Genomic DNA, 21120 nt, shown 5'->3' on the forward strand with positions numbered 1-21120 from the left:
GACACCGCTGGGCAGGGGTGGCCTGGGGACCGTGAGCCCGGCCGGGGGAATCTCCTCTTGAGCGGCAAAACACACAGCGGTGCTCCCCGGCCGGGCCGCAGGTCAGTGTCCCGAGGGCCCTGGCTCCCTCGGAGCCTCCTGCCTGTGGGAATAGTGGGCGTGAGGAGGGGGCTGGGCTGGGCGGGTGCTGTGGCGGGGCTGGGCGCTGCTCACTGAGCCCTTTCTCCGCAGTTTTTGGAGCAGAAGTACGGCTACTTCCACTGCAAAGACTGCAAGACCCGATGGGAGAGCGCTTACGTGTGGTGCATCTCTGGAAGCAACAAGGTAGTTCTCAAGCAGTTTCTTGCTTCTGAAACTTCCGAGAGTGGCACCGACTCTGTGACGGGTCAGATGTTTTGACACAGATTTTGGTACCTGTACTGAACACACTGAGTAAGCCTCTGTAGTAACTGAGAACTTGCTTTTTTTTTCAGGTGTACTTCAAGCAGCTCTGTCGCAAATGCCAGAAGGGCTTCAATCCCTATCGAGTGGAAGCAATCCAGTGCCAGGTAAGTTACAGATCCCGGTTACACTGCCAGAGTTTGTCATATACTCTAACACCCTACAGTTGCTGAATTCGACTGACTGCCTGAAAGAGAACTTGCTTCCCTATCAAAGTACTAGGGAATGTTATTTGGGAAGGGTGTAAGGGGATAGGTCTCCCTTCTCCTGCAGGTGGCACACACAGACAGCTTTCTGTTCATACAGCCTTATGCCTAAATACATGCTAGACAGAGTTCTGTGCTTCTAGGTGAGAAGGCTCTTCCAGCTTAATTCCACAGGATTTTGACCACAAAAGTGATTTTAAGGTATCACCCAAATGGGTTGCTATGATTAAGGAGAATTAAATGTCAGTCTAACATGAAATAGGCACCTTTGATCTGCTACTAATACAATGCCTTTTTTCTTAAGACCTGTTCAAAAACTCGTTGTTCCTGCCCTCAGAAGAAAAGACACATTGATCTCAAGAGGCCTCATCGCCAGGAGCTTTGTGGCCGCTGCAAAGGCAAGAAGCTGTCCTGTGACAACACTTACAGCTTCAAATACATTGTCTGATCTGTGTGCCCTCTCCTGTTCTGCTCTTTGCACTTTGTCAGTCTCTTGCAATGTTCTGACTTTAGGCTTTTGACCTGGCATTGGATAATGGATAAAGACTTTTGTATTATTTATAAAGCATGTAACTTCATTGTATGTATGATGTTAATAAACATAAGGACAAGTTTTGGTTTCATCTTGATGGAATGAAAGAGAAAAGTGTATCTAGAAGGAAATGGTATGTACTGTTTACTAGAGATGTATTTTTAGTCTGCCTCTAGGGAATGCTGAGATTAAAACTGTGATAGCAAACTTTTCCTTCAGTCACTTAAACTCAACTAATGTTGAAGATACAGGTGTTCTGGAGCATGAAGTCTGGGGTAAATGCATCTTCTCTGCAAGTGTCTCTTCCCACTGCCTCTGTCAAATGTATAAAAACATCACAGCAGTCTGATAATCAAAGACTGTAAGATATGAGGGAAGTGTCAAATGTTCTCCAGGTGAAGAAGGGAATAACTTTTTGAGCTGGGGTACTGGTGAAGGAGTGTAATAAATTATCTAGACTTCAATTGCGTCCCAAAAGAATTGGACCAAATCTGTGTGCCCCTGATTCAAATAAAGGCTTACGCTTCAGTGGCTTTCCAGTCATGTAAGATATCTCCAGGGTAGGTGGCTTAAATATAACTGAAAGGATTAACTGCATGTGCTTCCATGGAGACAAAATGCAGGCAAGGGCATCCTGATGAAAGTCCTGGTGGTGTTGAAACATGGTATGTTATTACTGAAGTTCATGTTGTTTTAGGACTACAGGGAGGCTTTGTTGGGAATACAGTGATTTGTACTCTACCTGAAGCTTAAAAATTATGCCCAGCAAGCTACATGGTTGCATCATGGGTTTTGTTGTATCTGGCAAGAATTCTAGAATACTTAAGGGTGGAAGGAACTTCTGGAGGTTTTTCTACTTGATAGAGGACCAGTTAAGTTGCTCAAGGCAACTTGGGCTCTCTACCTGTAGGACAGTAATGTGGTATACAGCTGCTGGTCTGTCCTGGGACCTGTCCTGTTCAATGCCTCTACCAGTGCCCTGGAAGAGGCAATAGATTGTGCTTGTCTAGTTTGCAAGTGCCACCAAACTGGAGGGATCAGCTAATACAGCTGAGAGCAGTGCTGCCATTTGGAAGGATCTCAGCTGATAGGAGGGAATGGGCCAACAGGAGCCTTGTGATACTCAGCTGGGACAAGAGGAAATTCCTACCCCTGGAGAGATGGGAAGAACCCTTTGCAGTAACAAGGGGCTGCCTGGCTGGGATGGGGCAGCTCATCAGGAAGTGCCCTTGGGCTTTGGTTGGCAGTGAGCTGGGAGTGGAGCCAGCAGTTGGGCCCTGGCAGCAAGAACATCCTGGGCTGCGTGAACAGAAACCGAGCCAGCAGAACAGAGGAAGCAATTGTCCCCCTTTACTCAGCACTCACTAGACCACATCTAGATGACTGTGTCCAGTTTTGGGCTCTATATGAGAAAGATGTTTATCAACTATAAGGAGTTCAGCTGAGGACACCAATCTGTTCACAGGGCTGAAGCACTTGCTCTGTGAGGAGACACTGAAGGAACTGGGCTTACTTGGTCTGAAGAAGTAAAGACTTCAGGGGGGCCAAAGAGCAGCCTGCCAGGTTATGGTTACTGAGGAGCAATGGAGTCAGGCCCTTCAGTGAGGTTCATGGTGGGGAGATAAGTAACAACATGCAGAAGATAAAACAAGATAGATTGGACTGGATAAAATCAGACTGGATAAAGAAAAAGCTTTTCCAACATGAGAGCAGTCAAGCAGAACAGGTTGTCCAGGGAGGCTGTGCACTCTCTCCATCCTTGAAAGTTTTCAAGACCCAACTGGATGAAAGCCTGAATAACCTGATCTGATCTCATGGCTGACCCTGCTTCAAAGTGGGGGTTGGACTAGACTACCTCCTTGGGTCCCTTCCAACTGGAGTTTTCCTGAGATTCTGTGATCTGTAAAATATCCATTAGTAGATAGAGCAGTTCTCAACTTTCACCAACCACTAACATTTTTTGCAGACAGTCCCAATTACAGATCTGAATAGCTTTTCAAAGTAAAATACCTAACTGAAACAGGAAGACTTCTCTAACCATTGTGGCTTATTTTACTCAGAGCTGTGCAATTTGCCTTGCATCTGTTTTGTCCTGCAATAACTGCACTGCAGAGCCCTGTGAACTGCAAAATCCAAAAACCTGTAAAAGATGTTGATTGAACCCCTTTTATGCATCAATATGAGTATTTTTTCAAGATCCATGTAAAATTGTGTGAGCATTTTGCAAATGAAAAAGTGGTGAAGGGAAGGGGGCTTTACTGGATCCCAGAGCTGAGGCTAACATGGCAGGCTGGACAGCTTTTCTTTTACCTTCAGCATGAGGAAAAAAACTTGACTGAAACCCAGTGCAGGAACAGGACCATTGCTGATGTTTTTAACAGAAACAAACCTTCAGCTGAAGGATTTTTTTCAGTTATGAAACTTTCAGTCAATGTTCTCTTCCTGGTTGAGCTGTAACTACAGACTAAGGAACCGTTACATTTCTCACTGGATTCTTATAGTGTAATGAACATTTTCATCATAAACGATGAAAGAGCTGTCTTTGGGGGGCTGCTGGTCATGGATACTGTCCACAACAGTATAGGTCCAGACAAGAACACAGTCTTCACAACATGCACAAACTCTGTTGTGATTATATATAACTTTTATATTTTAGTTAAGTGGATGTACTGATCCAAATATCAACCGAAGTTACTTCACAAAAACAGTAGTGAATAAGTTACATAGTTTCCAGAATAAAAGTGTCTCAGATGTGCAACAGATTTACATGCATACATTTAACACTGGACAGAAGTTAAATGTAAGAAAAAAACCTTTTAGGTATGACTTTTATATATACATTACAAATAAAATAAGACATCTCTTTAAAGAAACTTAACATGAGAACTTGCATTTCACGTTAATATTTTAACTTTTTATACTCAAAATTTATATTAAATAAAAATATGCATGCATAACAGTTCAAAAGATTTGACTCTGTGATGGGACTTTCTCCTACAAAATGGCAAGTTAAATTAGATCAACCATCCTTTAATAGTATAAATATATTCATAAAAGCAACCCTCTAGTAAAAAGCAGCCAAGGTCCTTTAAAAAAAACAAACCAAAAAAAGAAAATAATCTACCAAGACCATTCATGAGGCTTGGGGGCCTAAGAACAGACCTCTGCAATATGATCCAGTACCTTCAGAGACAGTAGCCTAGTAACATTAGGAAATGTACTTCATAGCAGCTCGTTGTTTTAAGATACAGTAATCATCTTCAAATTACAGTGTATATTAAACTGTAGTCCATTTACAATATGTTTCATATACACAGGCTCTCAGCTTTTGACCAACCAGTTTGCAAGCTTCTGTGGCCAGCTTCATTCTGCCCATCTTTCCACTCAACCAAATAAGAGAAAAAAGGAAAAAATGTACAAGTTTGTTTTGTTGTGTTTTTTTTTTTTAACAAAAAAATATTATTTTGTGAAGGAAACATTGCACTTTTGCCAACCTAAAATTAATTTGCTCTAAAGCAAGTATTGTTCAGTGTAGTAGGCTTTGGTATGCAATGGAAGTCACTTCTTCAGTAGTGAGTTGCAGTTGCTCAGTGAAATGCTAACTGGTTGCTGTGCAACAGAGAACAAAGGATGTTGTCCCAGATGCTCTATGCTACCTTTGTCCTTAAAGTATTGCTACACATTTGAAGTTCAGCCCATATCTTTTTAGAAGAAATCCTAAATGTAACAAGAGTGGGTACAGTTTGACCAAACCTTTGTAAGGCTGAGAAGACATTGAGCCACCTCACTCCAACAGGGCAGCACTCCTGGCTTGAGAGAGGACAGGAGGGTCCTGTCAGAGACTTGTGCCAGAAACGCTGGAGTCTGGAAGAAAAGTATTGATGACCCGGTAACTCTGAGCTCTGCGAATCATGTCGCGGATTTCTATGTTCAGCTCCATTAATTTGGTACAGATTTCAGTCAGGCTCTGGTTGGAGCCCACCAGTGCATAGGTGCCTGTCTGACCCAAGGTTTGGTGCCGGAAGTAAATGTTCAGTAGTGTCTGGACTTCATCGTCAGAGCTACTTCCAAAGATATCATTGGGCCACAAAATCCTGCACAGAAACAGGAAAAGAATGTTCATATCATTGTGGGTTTATTAGCACAGATGGAAACTAGGTGAGAGAGACTGCTGAAAGGAGAACTGGCTTGCACATGCTTACAAGCCAAAAGCAACTCAGTGTTTCACACCACTCATTTGTTATTCTGGTACCAGGCACTGAAACCACATAAAACCACAATTCCTATAATCTAAAAAAAAAAAAAAAAAAGCTTAAGAAAACTCACTCAAATAAGTGAAAGTGAAACTAGGCTGAATGATGCCAGGGACACACACCTGTAAGGAATTAGCTCTACAAAGAGATTCCTAAGAGCCTCAGAGAAGTAATTTCTATCCATGCAATGTAATTAAACATCTTGTTTCAAGCATATGTATTACTGATTTGCTATCATTACTCGTGATACACCCCTGCAAAAGTTAGTAAAACCAATGCCTCCATGTACCTTGTTGAAACCCATTAAATCAATGCTGACTCAGCACATTACATTTGCTATAAATTAGGAAGATAATAAATGCATACTTCTCTAATAACACAAAAAGCTAACATGAGCCATGGAGCAAAACCTGCCTGCACTCTCTGATTTGTCGGACAGCTTTAACAAGTTCATTGTTTTTCAAACACTCCAGCATGGACTGAATAGCTGCTTCTGTAGAATTGAACGTGGGCTCAGATTCCGTCAGAGGCTCAGCTGCAATTGCAGCAGTAGCATCCTTAAGATTTTTCTTCAGCTCGCTCAGTTCTCTCGACATATTTAATAGCTGTTCCAAGGAAAAAGATGAGAGATTGTTATTTTCATTCTCTGTAGGCACCAAAGGGAGTAGGTATTTCAAGGTTGTTCCTACTAGAACACTGGATGTACACATTATGGAGAAGATCCCATTTAAACACAATTAAAATGAAAATAAATCACTTGCAGATGTTCACACAGTGTGAGCCCTGAAGTGTGTGAGTGATGTTAAGATTTCATATATCATTCCAGTTTGTTACCACTGACTGAAATGACCTTTGAAGACTCAATGTATAAAAGACCCCAGTCTCTGCAAGTACAGCCAATTATGAAAAATACAGTATCTTGACTATATTTTCATGCAGATGCTGGTGTATTGAAGGGTTTTGTCTGCAGACTTACGTTCAGGGTGAAATACTGTCATCTTTGGCCAAAGTCCATAGGAAGAAAAATATGAGCATGGGAGTACAGCAATATTTTTGTGCAAGACTTTGTAGTTTACATACCTCTGGCATGGAACTGACTTCGTGCACTTGTCCAATAAGTTTACAGTAGGACTGAAAAAGCAACAGCAGCTGGAAATGCAGTTTATATAATCTCTGACACAGTTCCAATTGCTAAGGAAAGATTTATAGGGGGAGAAGTAATAAAGATCAGTGAGTTGGGATAATTTTCAATAAAACACATTGTCACAGTTCAGTTCTCAAAAAACATCATTTTACTGAAGTATGGTCATATACTATTTCAGAAAACAAGTAACATTCTTTCTTCCGTAAGTAAGTCATGTATGACATTGAAAATCAAAATGATGATGGCTAGCTCTCATGTAGCACGTCAGCATCAGTCTCAAAGCAATTCATATAGGTTAGCTTCACTGTCTCCAGTTTGCAGCTGGAAAGCAGAGGCAGAATATGGGGGAAATGACTTTGCTGCATACGACATAAAACTCTTCAAAAATTCAGAAATGGCCAGAGGCCTCTTCTGAGAGGATGGAAATCCAAGAGAGAAGCAATGAAGTAGTTACTCAAGAGGGTCAAAGCTGCTACCTGCCTCTCTGAGGAAAGAGGAAGAGAGAGGCAATAAAGCCAGGCAGGATTGGGGAAGGAGGATATGCCAGCTCTGTAACTTAAACCTCAGCTCATGGATTTTTCCACCATCTTAAAAAAACATACAAGAGATGGACAGAGTTTCATGTGTAAGAGGACATTCGGCTTCCATAATTTATTCTCCCAGATTAACAAGATACTGTTCTATGAATATTAACTTGTTTCTTCCAGCGTAATGCACAGTACCACTCAAAACGTGTCAGACACATTGAGATAACATGCAATGGGCACATCTGTCACCAAAGTCAAGTTAATATGGTCATGGTCCTAGTATCCATGTGTCTATCAGGAGAGGGAATCTCACAGTTCCACAGCTCGATCATGGTGTGGAAGGGAGGAATATTTAATCTTTTGGAAACCACCGAGGAAGTGAAAATTCCTCCCTTTGGCAGGAAAGGCTTGCAGACTTCAAACCATATTTTATTTGTCTTCTCTTATGGACATGGTGACCAAGGGTAGGCTCAGTTATCTTTCCATTTGCTTGGAAGAACTAGAGCAGAATTCCACGCCAAACATGGCAGAAAAGAATAAGCTATTAATGTCTTTGCTTCCTTAAAGCACTTTATACATGCTTAGCTACTTCAGCTCTTTGTTGAATTGGGTCTGTACAAATGCCAGCAAAAATACTAATTAAAAGTACTTTAAAAGTATTATAAACATTGATTTTACTGACGTGTTTATTTACATATGGGTCAATATTTAAGTGCCATGCATTTTATTAATAAGCCAAAATTAGAACTGTATCATTAGCATTCCAGTTCCCAAAATTTCTGTTTCAGATAGACAAGGCTAAGAGGCTGATAACTAAAGAGAGGTTCTTTGGCAAATTTCAGCTTTATTTGTCAGGGAGGGGTGGACACCACGTACCCATCTATGAACAGTCGGCCAAGGGCACTGCAAAAACCAGGCAGAGGTAGTGTTCTTCTGGAGGAGGTTTATGGAGGAGAGTGAGAACAAGGGGAGAGAGCCAAGCGAGTGGGTGCCAGCCTGCTGAAGGCCAGGCAGAGAGGGCTGCTCACACTTCAGTGTTAATCTGCCACAGCAGCAGAGTTCAGCACTGTAGATTTGCCTGGTCTGAGCCCTGTGCTGTTATGGATAAACTGTTTCTGGTATCTGAGTCAGTATGGTTAATGTTTGTTACTGGTGAGCAGGGTCAGAGTGCTCCTGCCCAAAATGGAAGGGAGAAATCCCAGCAGACCTGATACGATAGCAAAGACCCACATGAGCTGAAGGAAGGCCTGGCAGATCCATGGTGGGGAAAAATGGGAGGTAATGGCTGTGTGACCAGCTAGGACAGAACTGAGGGCATGGACAAAATGTATCAGTGGCCAAGAGAATGAAGAGTTAGGGCATGAGGGACACTTCCTGTTAAATACACCTGAGGCCACGGAGCACTGCCAAGCTCGCATCCTTCTGGCTAACTGTTCTAAAATAAAGAGTGGCTGTTTATGTACAACCTCCTGGAAATGCCTCTGGCTTGTCTTCTCTAAAACCACAGCTCAGCTAGCTGATGCCCCAGCCAGGGAAGGTGCTGACTGTCCACCCCAAACACCAGCCCCCAGGACACATACTTGCTGGCTGGTCCTGTTTAGTTCATCAGTAGGGATCAAATTCACTCTATGTGAATTTTGGAGAACTGGCAACACTACAGCGTAGCATAAACACACATCTACTGCAAGTTTTCAGGGAGTTGAAAATTACCTGAAAACCAGGACACTGCATAACATAATTTAAAAAAATAATTTCATTATAGCTTGGCATGTAACACATGATTTTTTTAGTCCTTGGAGAACAGTAATTCAGTTTCACCCTTCTGGCTGCTAACCTGAATGAAGACAAACTAAGGTCATATTGAAGACTCAAGTTTGACTCACTCAGTGTTTAGTTACCATATCAAGCAACTAATTTTTTTTCCCTTCCTTAATAATTACTAGAAATCATTCATCAACATATAATCAACAACAATTTGAAAAATAACTGTGAACTATAAATTGTAGTTTTTCATGAGGACAAATTGAAAATTACAGATTTTCAAATAACAAAAATGATCTTCCCTCCAGCATATTATATCCATTCAAAGTCTTGATTGTTTAAAATTTATGTAAATGACCATTTAAAACAGCATCTGATGGGTGTTAGAATTTTGGCACAGTATTTTTAGATTTCACAAAACACACCTTAGTACATTATTTTAGTCACTGCATGTAGAACCACATCTTCTACAGGAAAATTATAATGAAAAGGGAAAACATGCTTAGAAGTAAACCAGTAAAATTGGGGAGTATTAGTCCATCTACAGATGGACAGAGAATATGAAAGAACTTCAACTTACTGCAAGAGATTCCATTTGCTACACAGCAAGCATGGCACAGGAGAAAAGGAAAGGAAAGAAAGTACAGTGTCAGTGTAACGCATGCAAAAGGAAGCACAGCCCATCTTTAATAGCATAACTTGTCAGCAGTATTAGCAATGCTTGCCTCAACCTGATAACTGGTTGGAAATATCACATACAACATGCACAGCATTCTTGATAAAATCAAGCTTTAATTCTAATGGTAGATTACAATCTAAATATCCTCAGTTAGACCTTCAGATTTATTAGTTTTGATTTATCCCACTCAGTAGTTCAGGAACTTACAGTGTAATTGTGTTAAAAAACTCTAGAAATACTTTTTTTTTTTAATTTAATGGATGTAATGAAATTTCCAGGAGAAATTCAAATTTCCTTTCTTTGTTATTTAATAGGGCTCATATTGGAAAGGACTCACAAAATTAGTCAGGGTTTTCAAGTGATGGACAGAGCTGAACTTTGTTATTTGTAAATATTTTGTTGTTCATAAATAATCCGATTTTTTTATTTAATGGATGTAATGAAATTTCCAGGAGAAGCTTTGTGACTGCTGGGTCACAGCAGTCACACTGTAACTTGGCCTGTTACAATGGAAAAATTCTGTATATAATTTTTGAAGTTATGACTATCATAACCAAAAAGTCCATGGAAAATGCTGGTTCAGTTTCACTACATGGCAGTGCCACAAGTTCAGACAGCTTCCTGTTCCTTCCTCTCACCAGTAATGATTTGCTGCCTCATAATTCTAGAGCTAGTAAAATATCAGTGGAAGTCCTGTTGCAAGAGCAATAAAGCTTCTAATTGAGCTGCATTAGCATTTCAAAGATTAGGGGACTAACTTCTCCCCTGAAAAATCGTTCCTCTTTTATTTGCCAAGAGGAGAATTTGCACTCTGGGAACTTCCAGTGCAGTTTTCTTTATACGTATATTACATTCTCAGGACATTGTTAATTACAGCATTTACGCGATGACTCTGTGCATCTAAAACACAATGACATCTGCTCAGTTACAGCCTGATGTCAGTGCATATGCGTAGTGTTAAAAGACATCTGGAATTCCTACTCAAAGTATTTACCTTCTCATCAATACAAATGCAGCAAAACAGTAATGCGAAATAATGCTAAAGTGGTGTAGCTGAACAAAGTGTTTCAGTCTGGACCTCACTATTAAAAAACATATGAAAACTCTTGTCCCAAAGCCTGCATTACTCTGCTATAAAACCATGACAAACTAAGCTTTAAGCTCTTGGGATGTTTAATTTTATGCTTTCTGCACTCTTTGAATAGTTTTCTTCTTCTATTTAGTACTCTTAAAAAAACCCCTTTTCTATCTTGGCTTCCATGCAGTTCACATAAATTAAGCTTTGTAAAGCTAGATTCAAAACAAGGACAAGAGCAGACAGATCACTGTGCTCTAGTAAATTCACAGGTGTGCTGGCTTCTGTTCTTCCAATCTTGTCTCTGGCTTAAGCTCTCAAGTTTAGCATGTCACCAAGTTTCATTTGGACTTTCTAAAATGGTGGAATTCATTTAAAATTTCTAAGTTCCCATGGAATTTACTTTAAAGAAGCAGAGGGAGCAGCAAGTAAGTGAATTCCATAGTATTTCTTTCCAGAAGATACTGTCTTTTCTGTATGATTCCAAAACCAGGGCAAGATAAAAAAGAGGGTGGGAAAGAGGTTTTGCATTACGTGAAAAACCCTTCTTCTACAATGAAAGAAAAGACTGGATACAAAATCCCCCTAAACTACTGATGCTCAAGTCCACATTGCTCTACAGTTTCAAGATTGTAATTTATCTTCCTGCCTCTTTCAGTATAAAATGAAATATTCCTTGGAAGGTGAAAATACACTAACGATTGGATTACAAGACATTTCTTTCAGTCCCCTGCAGGAAGGGCTCAGGTGGAACAATACTAGCCTTCACGCTTCTCAATTTCTAGTTTAATTCCTACAGCAAGGGTAGTGTTGTTTTAGATTAGTTGAGAGACACTACACAATCAATCAGTTAATTAATTACTGTTTCTGGCAGCTGAAAATATAGAATATTTAGATTCTTTGGATCACTTCCAGAGTCCTTTGCACAGCTAGTAAATGCTACATCTTAAGGAAAGCCCTCAACAGTAACACTTTGACTTAGGTTTTTGTTGAGACAGAATTACTGTTCTGTACTTTTAGCAGACAAGGGCACATTGCTGGCTCACAGTTAACTTGTGTGCACCAGGACTCACAGGTCCTTCTCCATACAGCTGCCTTCCAGCAGGTCTACCCCTAACCTGTACTGGTGAATGGAGTTATTCCTCCCTGGGTTCAGGACCCTACACTTGCCCTTCATTCTCTACCCAACTCTCTAGCCTGTCCAGGACTGGCTGAATGGCACCATACTCAGCTCAACTCCAGATTACTATGGTTCCAAGAGGTACACCCCCAGTTTTATTGGAGGCCCACAGTAATAGAGCCTTTAGCCACAGGGAATCTCATAGCAACAGGTAGATTCTGATTTTTTGAGCATCTTTTAATGGAGTGTGGCATGTTTTAAACATCCGTAAACAGTTTGAGTTTTCAAAGCTACATCCATTAGCTTGTGGTGAGCTTTGGGATGAGCAAGGTTTAAGAAAGGTGTATACTGACTTTGGACCTACAGAGTAAAGTGAATGTCTCATGAGGAGATAAATACTTATTTGAATTAGCAGTGCTAAGTGACAGTACATATGGGATCTCTCTCTTCCAGAAAAAAAAAAAAAAAGCAAAAAACCCCAATCTTTGACTAGATTTAAAAAATTTCTGTTTAGTATGGTTGAAGAGCGGACTGGCAGCTGTACTCATCTAAGACTGTTACACCTGGTCAGCACAGTAGTATGTGCAGTTGTCTTTTGTCTATAAATTGACTCCTATGTCCTTGAGACTCTGTTGCTCAATGTAGCACCAAAACATAGAAATCACAGGCACATCCAAGTCATACAATCTGTTGCAGGAATAAGGGGAGAAAGACATTCTGGGACATGAAGCTTTTAACCAATTTCAGAAAAGCTGCTAGCTCTAGCAGCTGACCTAGACTATTTTTCAAGCTTCTTCAATGTCAGACTAAGTAATTTTTGACTTTGCCTATTTTCAGTAACAGTAACAAATCATGTGAAATTATTTTGGAAAAACATCTGATTAGAGACATCAGTGCCAAATGAGTTACCAGCATGCGCGGGCACTTGTGATGCAACCGCTTGTGCTGACGTGTAATTTGGTCTTAAGTCTTTCCTGTGTGTAGAGGGGACTATTTTCACCTCAAACTTTTTACCAGGTGGGGAGTTCCAAGAATCTAATATTTCTGCCTTCTGTAGAGCAGATTACAATTATTTCTGAACTTCCCAGACGTAGCCTGGTTTTGTCCTTAGCTAAGCAACATTTTAATGCCAGAAGTTTGCAGCAGGTTTTCATGATCTAGTCTAACCTTCAAGGAGTTCAAAAGGCAGGTTTAGGCAGGTTCCCTTGTGACTACCACTATAACACAGATTTCTCATTTTCCCCACAATTATTAGATACCTTAGCCTTTTAGGTTGAGGGAGAAGAGCAGATGAAAGATAAGAAAACAAAGACTTGCCAGTCGAGGAGTAATTTTTCCTTGCCCTTTCCTAATCACATTTCCTCAGATTTCCCCAACTCTTCTTCTCATTAAATTTTTGTTGAATAAAAATAATGTTCCTTTGTGAAGAGCTGCTTCAACTCACAGGTGATTGAGAAGGGGAAGAAATGCAATATGGCTATTGATCAAAGACCTACCATCCTGTTGACTTCCAAGGAATAATGCATTTCAGCCTGAAGGAACAATGCTGGGGAGAAACCAGGAATTCCCGCAGGAGGGAAAACCCCTTCTTTTCAATCTTTCTGATAAGCAGGAAGAATACTAACCCTGGCTTCACAAAACACACATTTAATTCTGAAACAGAGAATGCCTAGTTAAAAAAAGACCTCACAAGTGGAACATGACATATATTAACTTCTAGATGCATTTAGGCCAGCTATTTGAGCTCAGTCCAGTTTATTCCTTCCCCTCAGCATTCTTTCTCCTCTGTGTTTCGAAAAAGAAACTAAGTAGATGATCAGCAAGATGTGTGCCCCTCCATCCATTCCAAAAGAGAGATGAAAAGGACAAGCTGTGCACAGTAAGATATGTCACCCTACAGTCTGAAGTCACTGTTCAGGGTGTTGTGCATTAGTGAGAAGAGAAAGCCTATGCACATTCCAATAGCTATGCCTCCCTACCTATACTCTGTCTTACTCTCCTGATCTACTTGCCAGAGAAGTTGTAGCATGTGTCCCTGTCTCTCTTTAAAATTTCAGAATAGCTCACTTGTAACTTCCCTGTACACCATTACAATTACAGAAGAGACAGTATCTTCTTTAAAGGCATTGGAAAGTGTGTGTAACTTTTGCTGGTGCCAATGCCAGGCAGGGGTAGATGGAACAGTTTTCCCACTGCCTGTGACTGCAGCCAGAGGATTTATTAGCAAATTATATTTGCTAATAAGGTCAAGGAAGCCAAAATGCAAGGGGTGGCAAGGATTTGGAATTCTTGGGAAATGGCATAAAAAAGGAAAAATCAAGGGACCTCAAAGACAAGAAGACAAATACATAGAGGCGGGGAAGAGAGGTTAAGATAAAAACAGAATAAAACAAAGTGAGTGGGGGGGAGAAGACAAAAAATCTGAAACCCACGTAAGAGAAAAACCAGGTATTTGAAAAAAAAAAATATTACAACAGGCAACTGTATGTTCTGAAAGGTAATAATATTTTAGAAGTTTAAATACATGAAAAGAGATTTCACTTTTTTCTACATGCTGTTGCTGCTTCCTGATTTTGGCTATTTTCTCCAGCCCTCTCTTCTTCCCATTCCTCCATTTTTCCTTCCAAAGGCAAAAACCCCACAAAATAACACCTTTCAACTCATTCTACACCACTAAGATACTAACAGTTTCCTATACTTAGTGTATTAAATAATAGGAATGCCTGCTGATCATGCTGATTTCTGAAAAGACTGATTTCTTAGCTGGAATCAGCATACTAAATATGTATATATATTTCTGTATAGATACATCTGCACATGTGCATCTAAAACTTTTGATCAAAAGTGATAAAGAGATATTTTGCTTTAGCTATAAATACTTATCTAAGAATAGATTAATTCACTGGCCATTTTACAGTTACTATTTCTTAACTACTAATCCAAGTGTGTTTCAGCCAGACAAGCCTTGCTGTTGGGCAGACTGAAGTTGTAGCAGCTACAGATAAAATGGGTGTAATGTGGTAGCACAGCACACCAGGAGTGATTTTCAGAGACACTGCGCTGAGGGAAACTGCTGCTGCAACATCTTTCTGAAAGAGAGAGCACAGACAACCCAAGCAGGGTTAGCTCTGCTTCCTCGTATAGACTAGGGAGGCAGAAGTGCTGCCTTCGAATACTTCCCATTTCCTGTGGCCGAGACTGAGGCAACTGGATTCTGCTTAAACCCAGCAGAGAGACAAGAAGGAAGTACAAGCAGGCTCTTGTGTGTCCAGGGACAAGATGTATCACACACGTCACTTTACAGGGGAGAAATAAAACTGCTCCTTCATTACCTTCTCTTCTGAGTCCCCTGGCTGGCAGGTAATAACTCCATCTCGTGAACCCCCAGCAAATGTTGCTTTGCAGTTTGCAAGCCACTGTTTTCCGAGAGAAATTACAAGAATATATGAACAAGGCTTTTAGTTTGATTTGAAGAAAGATAAGTAGTATTTTGTTTTACTGTAATTTTAAAAGTGTTGTCTTGATTTCTAGTATTCTATTCTATTTCTTTTATTATTTGCATTGCATAAACCAAGAAAATTGAATACTTATTGAATAAGGGAAAGGAGAGACCAGGAATCTATTAAAGATGCCAGTGTTTCTAAAATTACAATAGCTATTTTTTGAGTTCTGGTTCATATGTTCAGGAAGAAACATTTAATGAATCCAGTACCTGAAATGTTTTTCTACTGAGCATTAGCTTAAACAGATCTCAGTGTATCTGCAGTCTCCTGACATAAGTACACACACGTACAAAACCAAGAACATAACATGACCCAGCATACCGAGAGTGTTGCTTCTTTCCTGTTGTTATATGTGTCCAGGTACTCCTGCAGCTCTAAAACACTGAACTTCAGCTTTTCAAGAAGGCCACAAGAGAGCAGCTGGAAAAATGAAATCAAACGAGCTTGTAAATGTCACTATAAAATAATAAAAGTATTACCAGACAAGAAAGTATACGAAAGATCTTGCAAAAGAATACACAGATTTACAGATACTAATACTGACAAATATTTCTATTTATGCAAAAATACACATATATATAATAATATACTGAAAACTCAACTGCAGAAGTTGCACCTATGAAAATGTGGAATTAAAATTGTGTTCTGTGTTTAACAGCTTTGCAGAGGAGTTCCCTAAAATAAAATACTGCACAAAGGTTAACTAGTTAATTTCCATAGCACTCTGATGATGTAAGGAACAGCTCTTTTGTGGTGACAGGAGTGGGCCCAAGATTACACTTGGCAAGTTCCTACATCTATACTTTTGTGTGAGGCCACACTGTCCTCATGCTGTTAGATAAACATGGGCCAGACTGAAAATAATGGGAAGGGCCACCTCGTTCATTCCCCAATACATATTTTTATCATCCAGCTCACATCCCAGCTGACTTAAACGAAACCACTAAACATATTACCATTTTTCATGCTGAACTGTGTAAAAAAGAGCTTATCCTTTTCCACTCATGGAGCCAACTGGGTGCAGTAAGCACCTGTTTTATACTGGGTTTTGGCAAACAGGCTCAACACATCATATTGCCCATCTGCCAGTACTTACCTAATAAAATAATATGGAAAATTAATGGAAATTTGTTTAAGAACAAGATTCAAAAATCACACATAGGCGGTGGGTACCTTTTTGACATATTTGTTCAGGCGTTGCCCAAAAGTGAAACAGACAGTAAAGTAACAACCTGCAACACAGCACGTGTCTTTTGAAAAGAATATACTCACTGTTTCTGCATCTACAAAAAGGGTGGGACATTCTGAACATGTTGTTAACATCTGAGAAGACCTCACAAACTTGGAGCCTATTCCTCGCAGGTTGTCTCCCAAGTAACTAGCTGCATCGCAGGTTAGGAAGCAGAATCTTTTCTGAATATTCTGTCAAGGAAAATACAATTTATCAGATTCTTTACTCAAATACAAGAAGCTTCTTTCCTTTGTAAACAAAGAGCACACTTTTTTTTCTTTCCCCCCACACAATAACATATGCAAAACAGACCATGTCCCTGTGGAGACCTGAATGCCTGCTCAAGGATACTGAATAATAGTTATTATAACTGGGCAGCTCTGAAACTTCTTACAGAATTCATAATAATATTAATAATAATCTACTACAAAATATGGTCTTTCTTGTAAAGGTGATTTGATCTGTATAAAGTCTTTTACCCACATATAGTTTTGTGTTGTTTTTTTACTTGGCTGTAGAGAGTGAATGGAGTTGATCAGCACATAACTTTTTCTGCCCATTCCAGGTATTGTTTTGTTAGTATTCCATGTCAAGTGGCTAAGGAGATAATGGATGCCTTAATGCCAAACAGCAGCATGGAAAAATCAGAAAAAAACCTTTTCTTTTTCCTTGTGGGAAAAGCCTTCTTAGTGAAGGTTTTTACTGAAGGTAAACCTTCTTTTCTGCTGCTCGGGAGGACTCCAGAAATACTGCATTGCATCCGGGAATTGTTCTTCACAGATTTTTTGTGTGTGTTTTGAGTCCTAAACCAGTCTAGTCTTGCAGAAACATTCTAGTGCTGAAACCTTCTTTTCAGTGACTAATAGATAAAGTGAGTAGTAAATAAAAACAGTGTTTTAGTCTTGCAGGAATTGAAATAATGATATTGATAAATACACAGCAGGTTTCACTGCCAAGATATATCTCACTAAGGCCAGCTGCAGATGGAAATAACATGAACATCTTTTAAAAAATAAAAGTATGCCACATTTGTACATGATTCATTCCACACTACCATAGGTATTTCTCTGAGGAATGTATGTTAGAACTTTATTAACATAAGCATGCCTCACTGGAGAGAAGTGCTTCCCAAATACCAGACTGGATGACAAAATAGCCTGTTACTGCTCCTACACTGGAGCACTCAAGTTAAGTACCTACAATCAGGTGAGCTGAATTCAGACTTTATTAATAATGCAAGCTGTTGGATTTCATGTGTTTTCTTCTTGTTTTTTGTTTTTTTTTAAGCTACATAAGCCCTCACACTGTAGGCAGAATGTACACAATCAGCAATTTATAAAATGGTTAAAGAGAAACTTTCTCCACAGAACCATTTCATAACTGCTTGTTTGTGAATCTCTCTCTAAAGTGTCTAAACTGGCCATCTGAACATAGTTAAAATGGAGAGACTGGTACTTTTCTTACTGTATGTTTCTACCATCTTTCTTCAACTTGAAAACAAAGATAAATGTCACTCAGCACATGGTTCAGATTCTTTGCTGCACTGAGCTTGTAGTACAGCCAAAGGGGCTCGTAGTAACTACCACCAAACCAAGTAAATTATTGTTGTTATGAGCAACTAGAAGAATCCTCTGAATCATAGGGCTTGGTGATAGCTGGAGATTTACAACTACAATGTCTTCTGGAAAGAAAGAAAGAAAGATTCAGCTCAAGTCTTACTGAAACAGTTGCTGACAACTCTTCTGGCAAAGGAAAGAGATCTAGATTTGACCCTAACCAACAGAAGAGAGCTAGTTGAGAGTGTAAAAGTGGAAGGAAATTTAGACAAAGAGATTACGGAACAGAATACAAGAGATGCTGGTGGAAAGGGACCTTTGGAGAACATCTGACCCAACCTTCAACTCAAAGTGGGACTATTGCCAAAACTAGATCAGGTCAACCATGGTTTTGTCTAGCTGAGTCTTGAAAGCTCCAAGGTCAGAGCTTCCTCAGGCTCTCAGGGTAACCTGCTTAAGTGCTGCAGTGCCCTCCTGGAGAAGAGTAATTGAGTTTATGAATCTGAGGCAGTGAAGGAGACAGATAACAGGAAAAATACAACCAACTTTAATGCATTCTGAATTTGCAGGAAGGAGACCATTAAAAATAACTTTATGAGGAAAGGAGATAATGGGAGGTGGCTACTCCTTTAGGGAAAAGAAAAAGGGTAGAAGCACATTCTGCACCATTGAGAGAGCAAATATACCAAAACATACGTCTGGCTAAATCACAAATATTTCATTCAGGCAAATATTCATGAAAAAAAAAGAATATGAAGGGAAACTGTGTTTAATTACTAACTTGGGTACCAAAAATAGCATGGCAATGTTGTCACAATAATCAGAGAGGAAGATGCCAAATAAACTAGTAACAGAAAGATTGAATGTCAAGAAATGAACTATAATTAAAAGGAAGGCCAAGGAACTACAACTGGTATGTTTAATGCTTTGCCTTATTTGACCCCGGAAGGGGCATCAGTGACAATGAGTAATAATGAGACATCAGTGAAAACTCAGGTGAGAAGAGATCTTGTTAGTCAGGGCTTGGATATTTTTACATCTTTGCAGATTAGAGAATTCATACTATGATAGTTATGACACTGGCTAAAGAAGTCTAGGAGCCATAACATGTCTTGGAGAACTCACAGAACACAGGGTGCTGTGAAAAAACTTGAGAGAAATGCTTATCTCAAAAAAAAAAAAAAAAAGAGGAAAAGAATTAAACAAATGTTCATGAAATGTGGGAACATATAAGAGATGAATACTAGGCAGTAGAGATTTGGTCAGAATAAATTATATCAAACTATTCAACTTTCATGAAGGGCTAGGATTTTCTATTAGGTAGAGAAAGAATTGATTTGTTATATATTAATTCATTATGCAACATACTTATTACATGCATGGATGATTAAACTGCAGGGGTGGCAAACTCCTTGGAAGCCAGGATTAGAATTCAGAATGATCTTGATAAACTGGGAAAGTGGTACAGGGAAAAGAAAGAAGGACAAGGTTGTACACCTATGTTGAAACAATCTGCAGAGCACATTCAGGATGGAGAATAACCAGGAAGGCAAAATTTTGTAGAACATGATCTGCATACTAGATTGGGTTACAAGTGGAAAATAATTAACTCTCTTTTACTGCATAGCAGTTGGCAGAGAAGCTTTTAAACAGGAATACCTTCTATAAAACACATAATCTTATTCTAGACAGTGCTGCTCTTGCAGAGACTAACAGAGAGTAACTGAAGAGAGCCCAGAACAACACTGAAAAGTATATAAAATGTGGCTCATGGGGAAGACTGAAAGGACTGAGTTTAAAAAAGAGAAGTCTGGGGTAGGTGAGGTTATGGTAATGGTATTCAAATGTAAGCAGCAACTGCAAAGAAGAGAAGTACCACTGTGTTTAGAGCAAGAAGCCATGGGCATAAACCACAGAAGGACAAGTTTTCAAGCAATAGGAATAGTTCAGCCTAGGAAGGTTGCGAAGTTCCACCTTAGCCTGAAGGTTAAGAACAGCAAGAGAAAAGTTAAAAAAACATGTGGCTGCAATTAAAGTTACAGTCGATCCTGTCCTGGGCAAGATAAGGACCATGAACTCTTCAGGTTCCCTCAAGCACACATATTTTAACAGCTCTTGTTTTTGTTATTAAAATAACTTCAACTTCTACAGTGCTTCATCAAAAGCTGACCACTCTACTGTTTAGATTCAAGATAATATATTTTACTTTACTGCTTTCCTTTTCAGATATTCATAAAAGCAAGAATCAATCTACAGCTAAGAAGGTAATAGTCTTGAACAGTGATTTAAGCTACTAAAATGTGAAACAGCGAAAGACTATGCTTTGGTATCTATGTACAGGATTTCATGAAATACACTTCATATTTTGCTATTACATGGACTATCAGTTCTATCTGTCCTTGTGGGTGCAGATTACAGTGGCTGAAATCTTTTAAGCAAGGTCTGAGTGCAGTACATATTTTATGAAATGGGAGTACTGTGAACAATAATGCTGGTATATGACTGCATATAGTCGCTGTGCTTTATCTGAATGTAAATAATGTTCTCAAGATGTTATCTTCTTAACCTCAGGTTTCCTCTTCTGGCAAGAGGATTTTTCATAACAAAAGGCCTAGATTATGGAAACGACTTGCTAGCTCTCAAATCTTACTTCGAACTGGCTGGTGTGCTGGAAGACATTTGATTTGATGGAATACAGAGAGGCAGCCATAAAGATAATCCAGAGATCTCTGAGATAAAACTTGTTTACAGGAGAAATACTTCAATAATTTCAGGAATTAAAAAAAAGTTAATTGTGTTGTGGGCAAACATCCAATATACCATTAACTTGATGCAGACTGAAATAAAATGTGGGTGCTCTGGAAAATGCACTTCTTTCACTTCACCAAGTAATCTGTTGACCCACTCCTCCAAACAAGGATTTTGTTACACAGTTAAATATTTTGGCAGTATTTTGTATTGCAAGCCTAGCACATACTGGGCTTGTTTCCAAAACTTCCTGTTGGTAAGGGTCAAAAGTATTTTAGGTTAGCAGATGAGTAGCAAAGTTTGATACTGGAAACAAAATATAATTCCCAGACAAACTGGGACCT

General features: G+C 39.5%; 2 protein-coding genes across 2 annotated transcripts in view; one reads left to right on the top strand and one right to left on the bottom strand.

Annotated features, from left to right (window-relative positions):
• ZAR1L (zygote arrest 1-like) overlaps positions 1-1095 on the top strand; it is a 1700-nt gene extending 605 nt beyond the window's left edge. The window contains exons 2-4 of the mRNA XM_009998377.1: positions 232-324; positions 474-548; positions 952-1095. Of these exons, the coding sequence (XP_009996679.1) occupies positions 232-324; positions 474-548; positions 952-1095 (312 nt within the window). The remainder of the gene's footprint in view (positions 1-231; positions 325-473; positions 549-951) is intronic.
• A 2708-nt stretch (positions 1096-3803) lies between these two features.
• FRY (furry homolog (Drosophila)) overlaps positions 3804-21120 on the bottom strand; it is a 160203-nt gene continuing 142886 nt past the window's right edge. The window contains exons 56-61 of the mRNA XM_009998351.1: positions 16514-16663; positions 15563-15661; positions 15071-15154; positions 6513-6623; positions 5847-6037; positions 3804-5273 (exon numbers count right to left, since the gene is read on the bottom strand). Of these exons, the coding sequence (XP_009996653.1) occupies positions 5015-5273; positions 5847-6037; positions 6513-6623; positions 15071-15154; positions 15563-15661; positions 16514-16663 (894 nt within the window). The 3' untranslated portion in view covers positions 3804-5014. The remainder of the gene's footprint in view (positions 5274-5846; positions 6038-6512; positions 6624-15070; positions 15155-15562; positions 15662-16513; positions 16664-21120) is intronic.

Source organism: Chaetura pelagica, unplaced genomic scaffold (assembly GCF_000747805.2).
Source record: "Chaetura pelagica isolate M959 unplaced genomic scaffold, ChaPel_1.0 scaffold105, whole genome shotgun sequence".
NCBI classification, from domain to species: Eukaryota; Metazoa; Chordata; class Aves; order Apodiformes; family Apodidae; genus Chaetura; species Chaetura pelagica.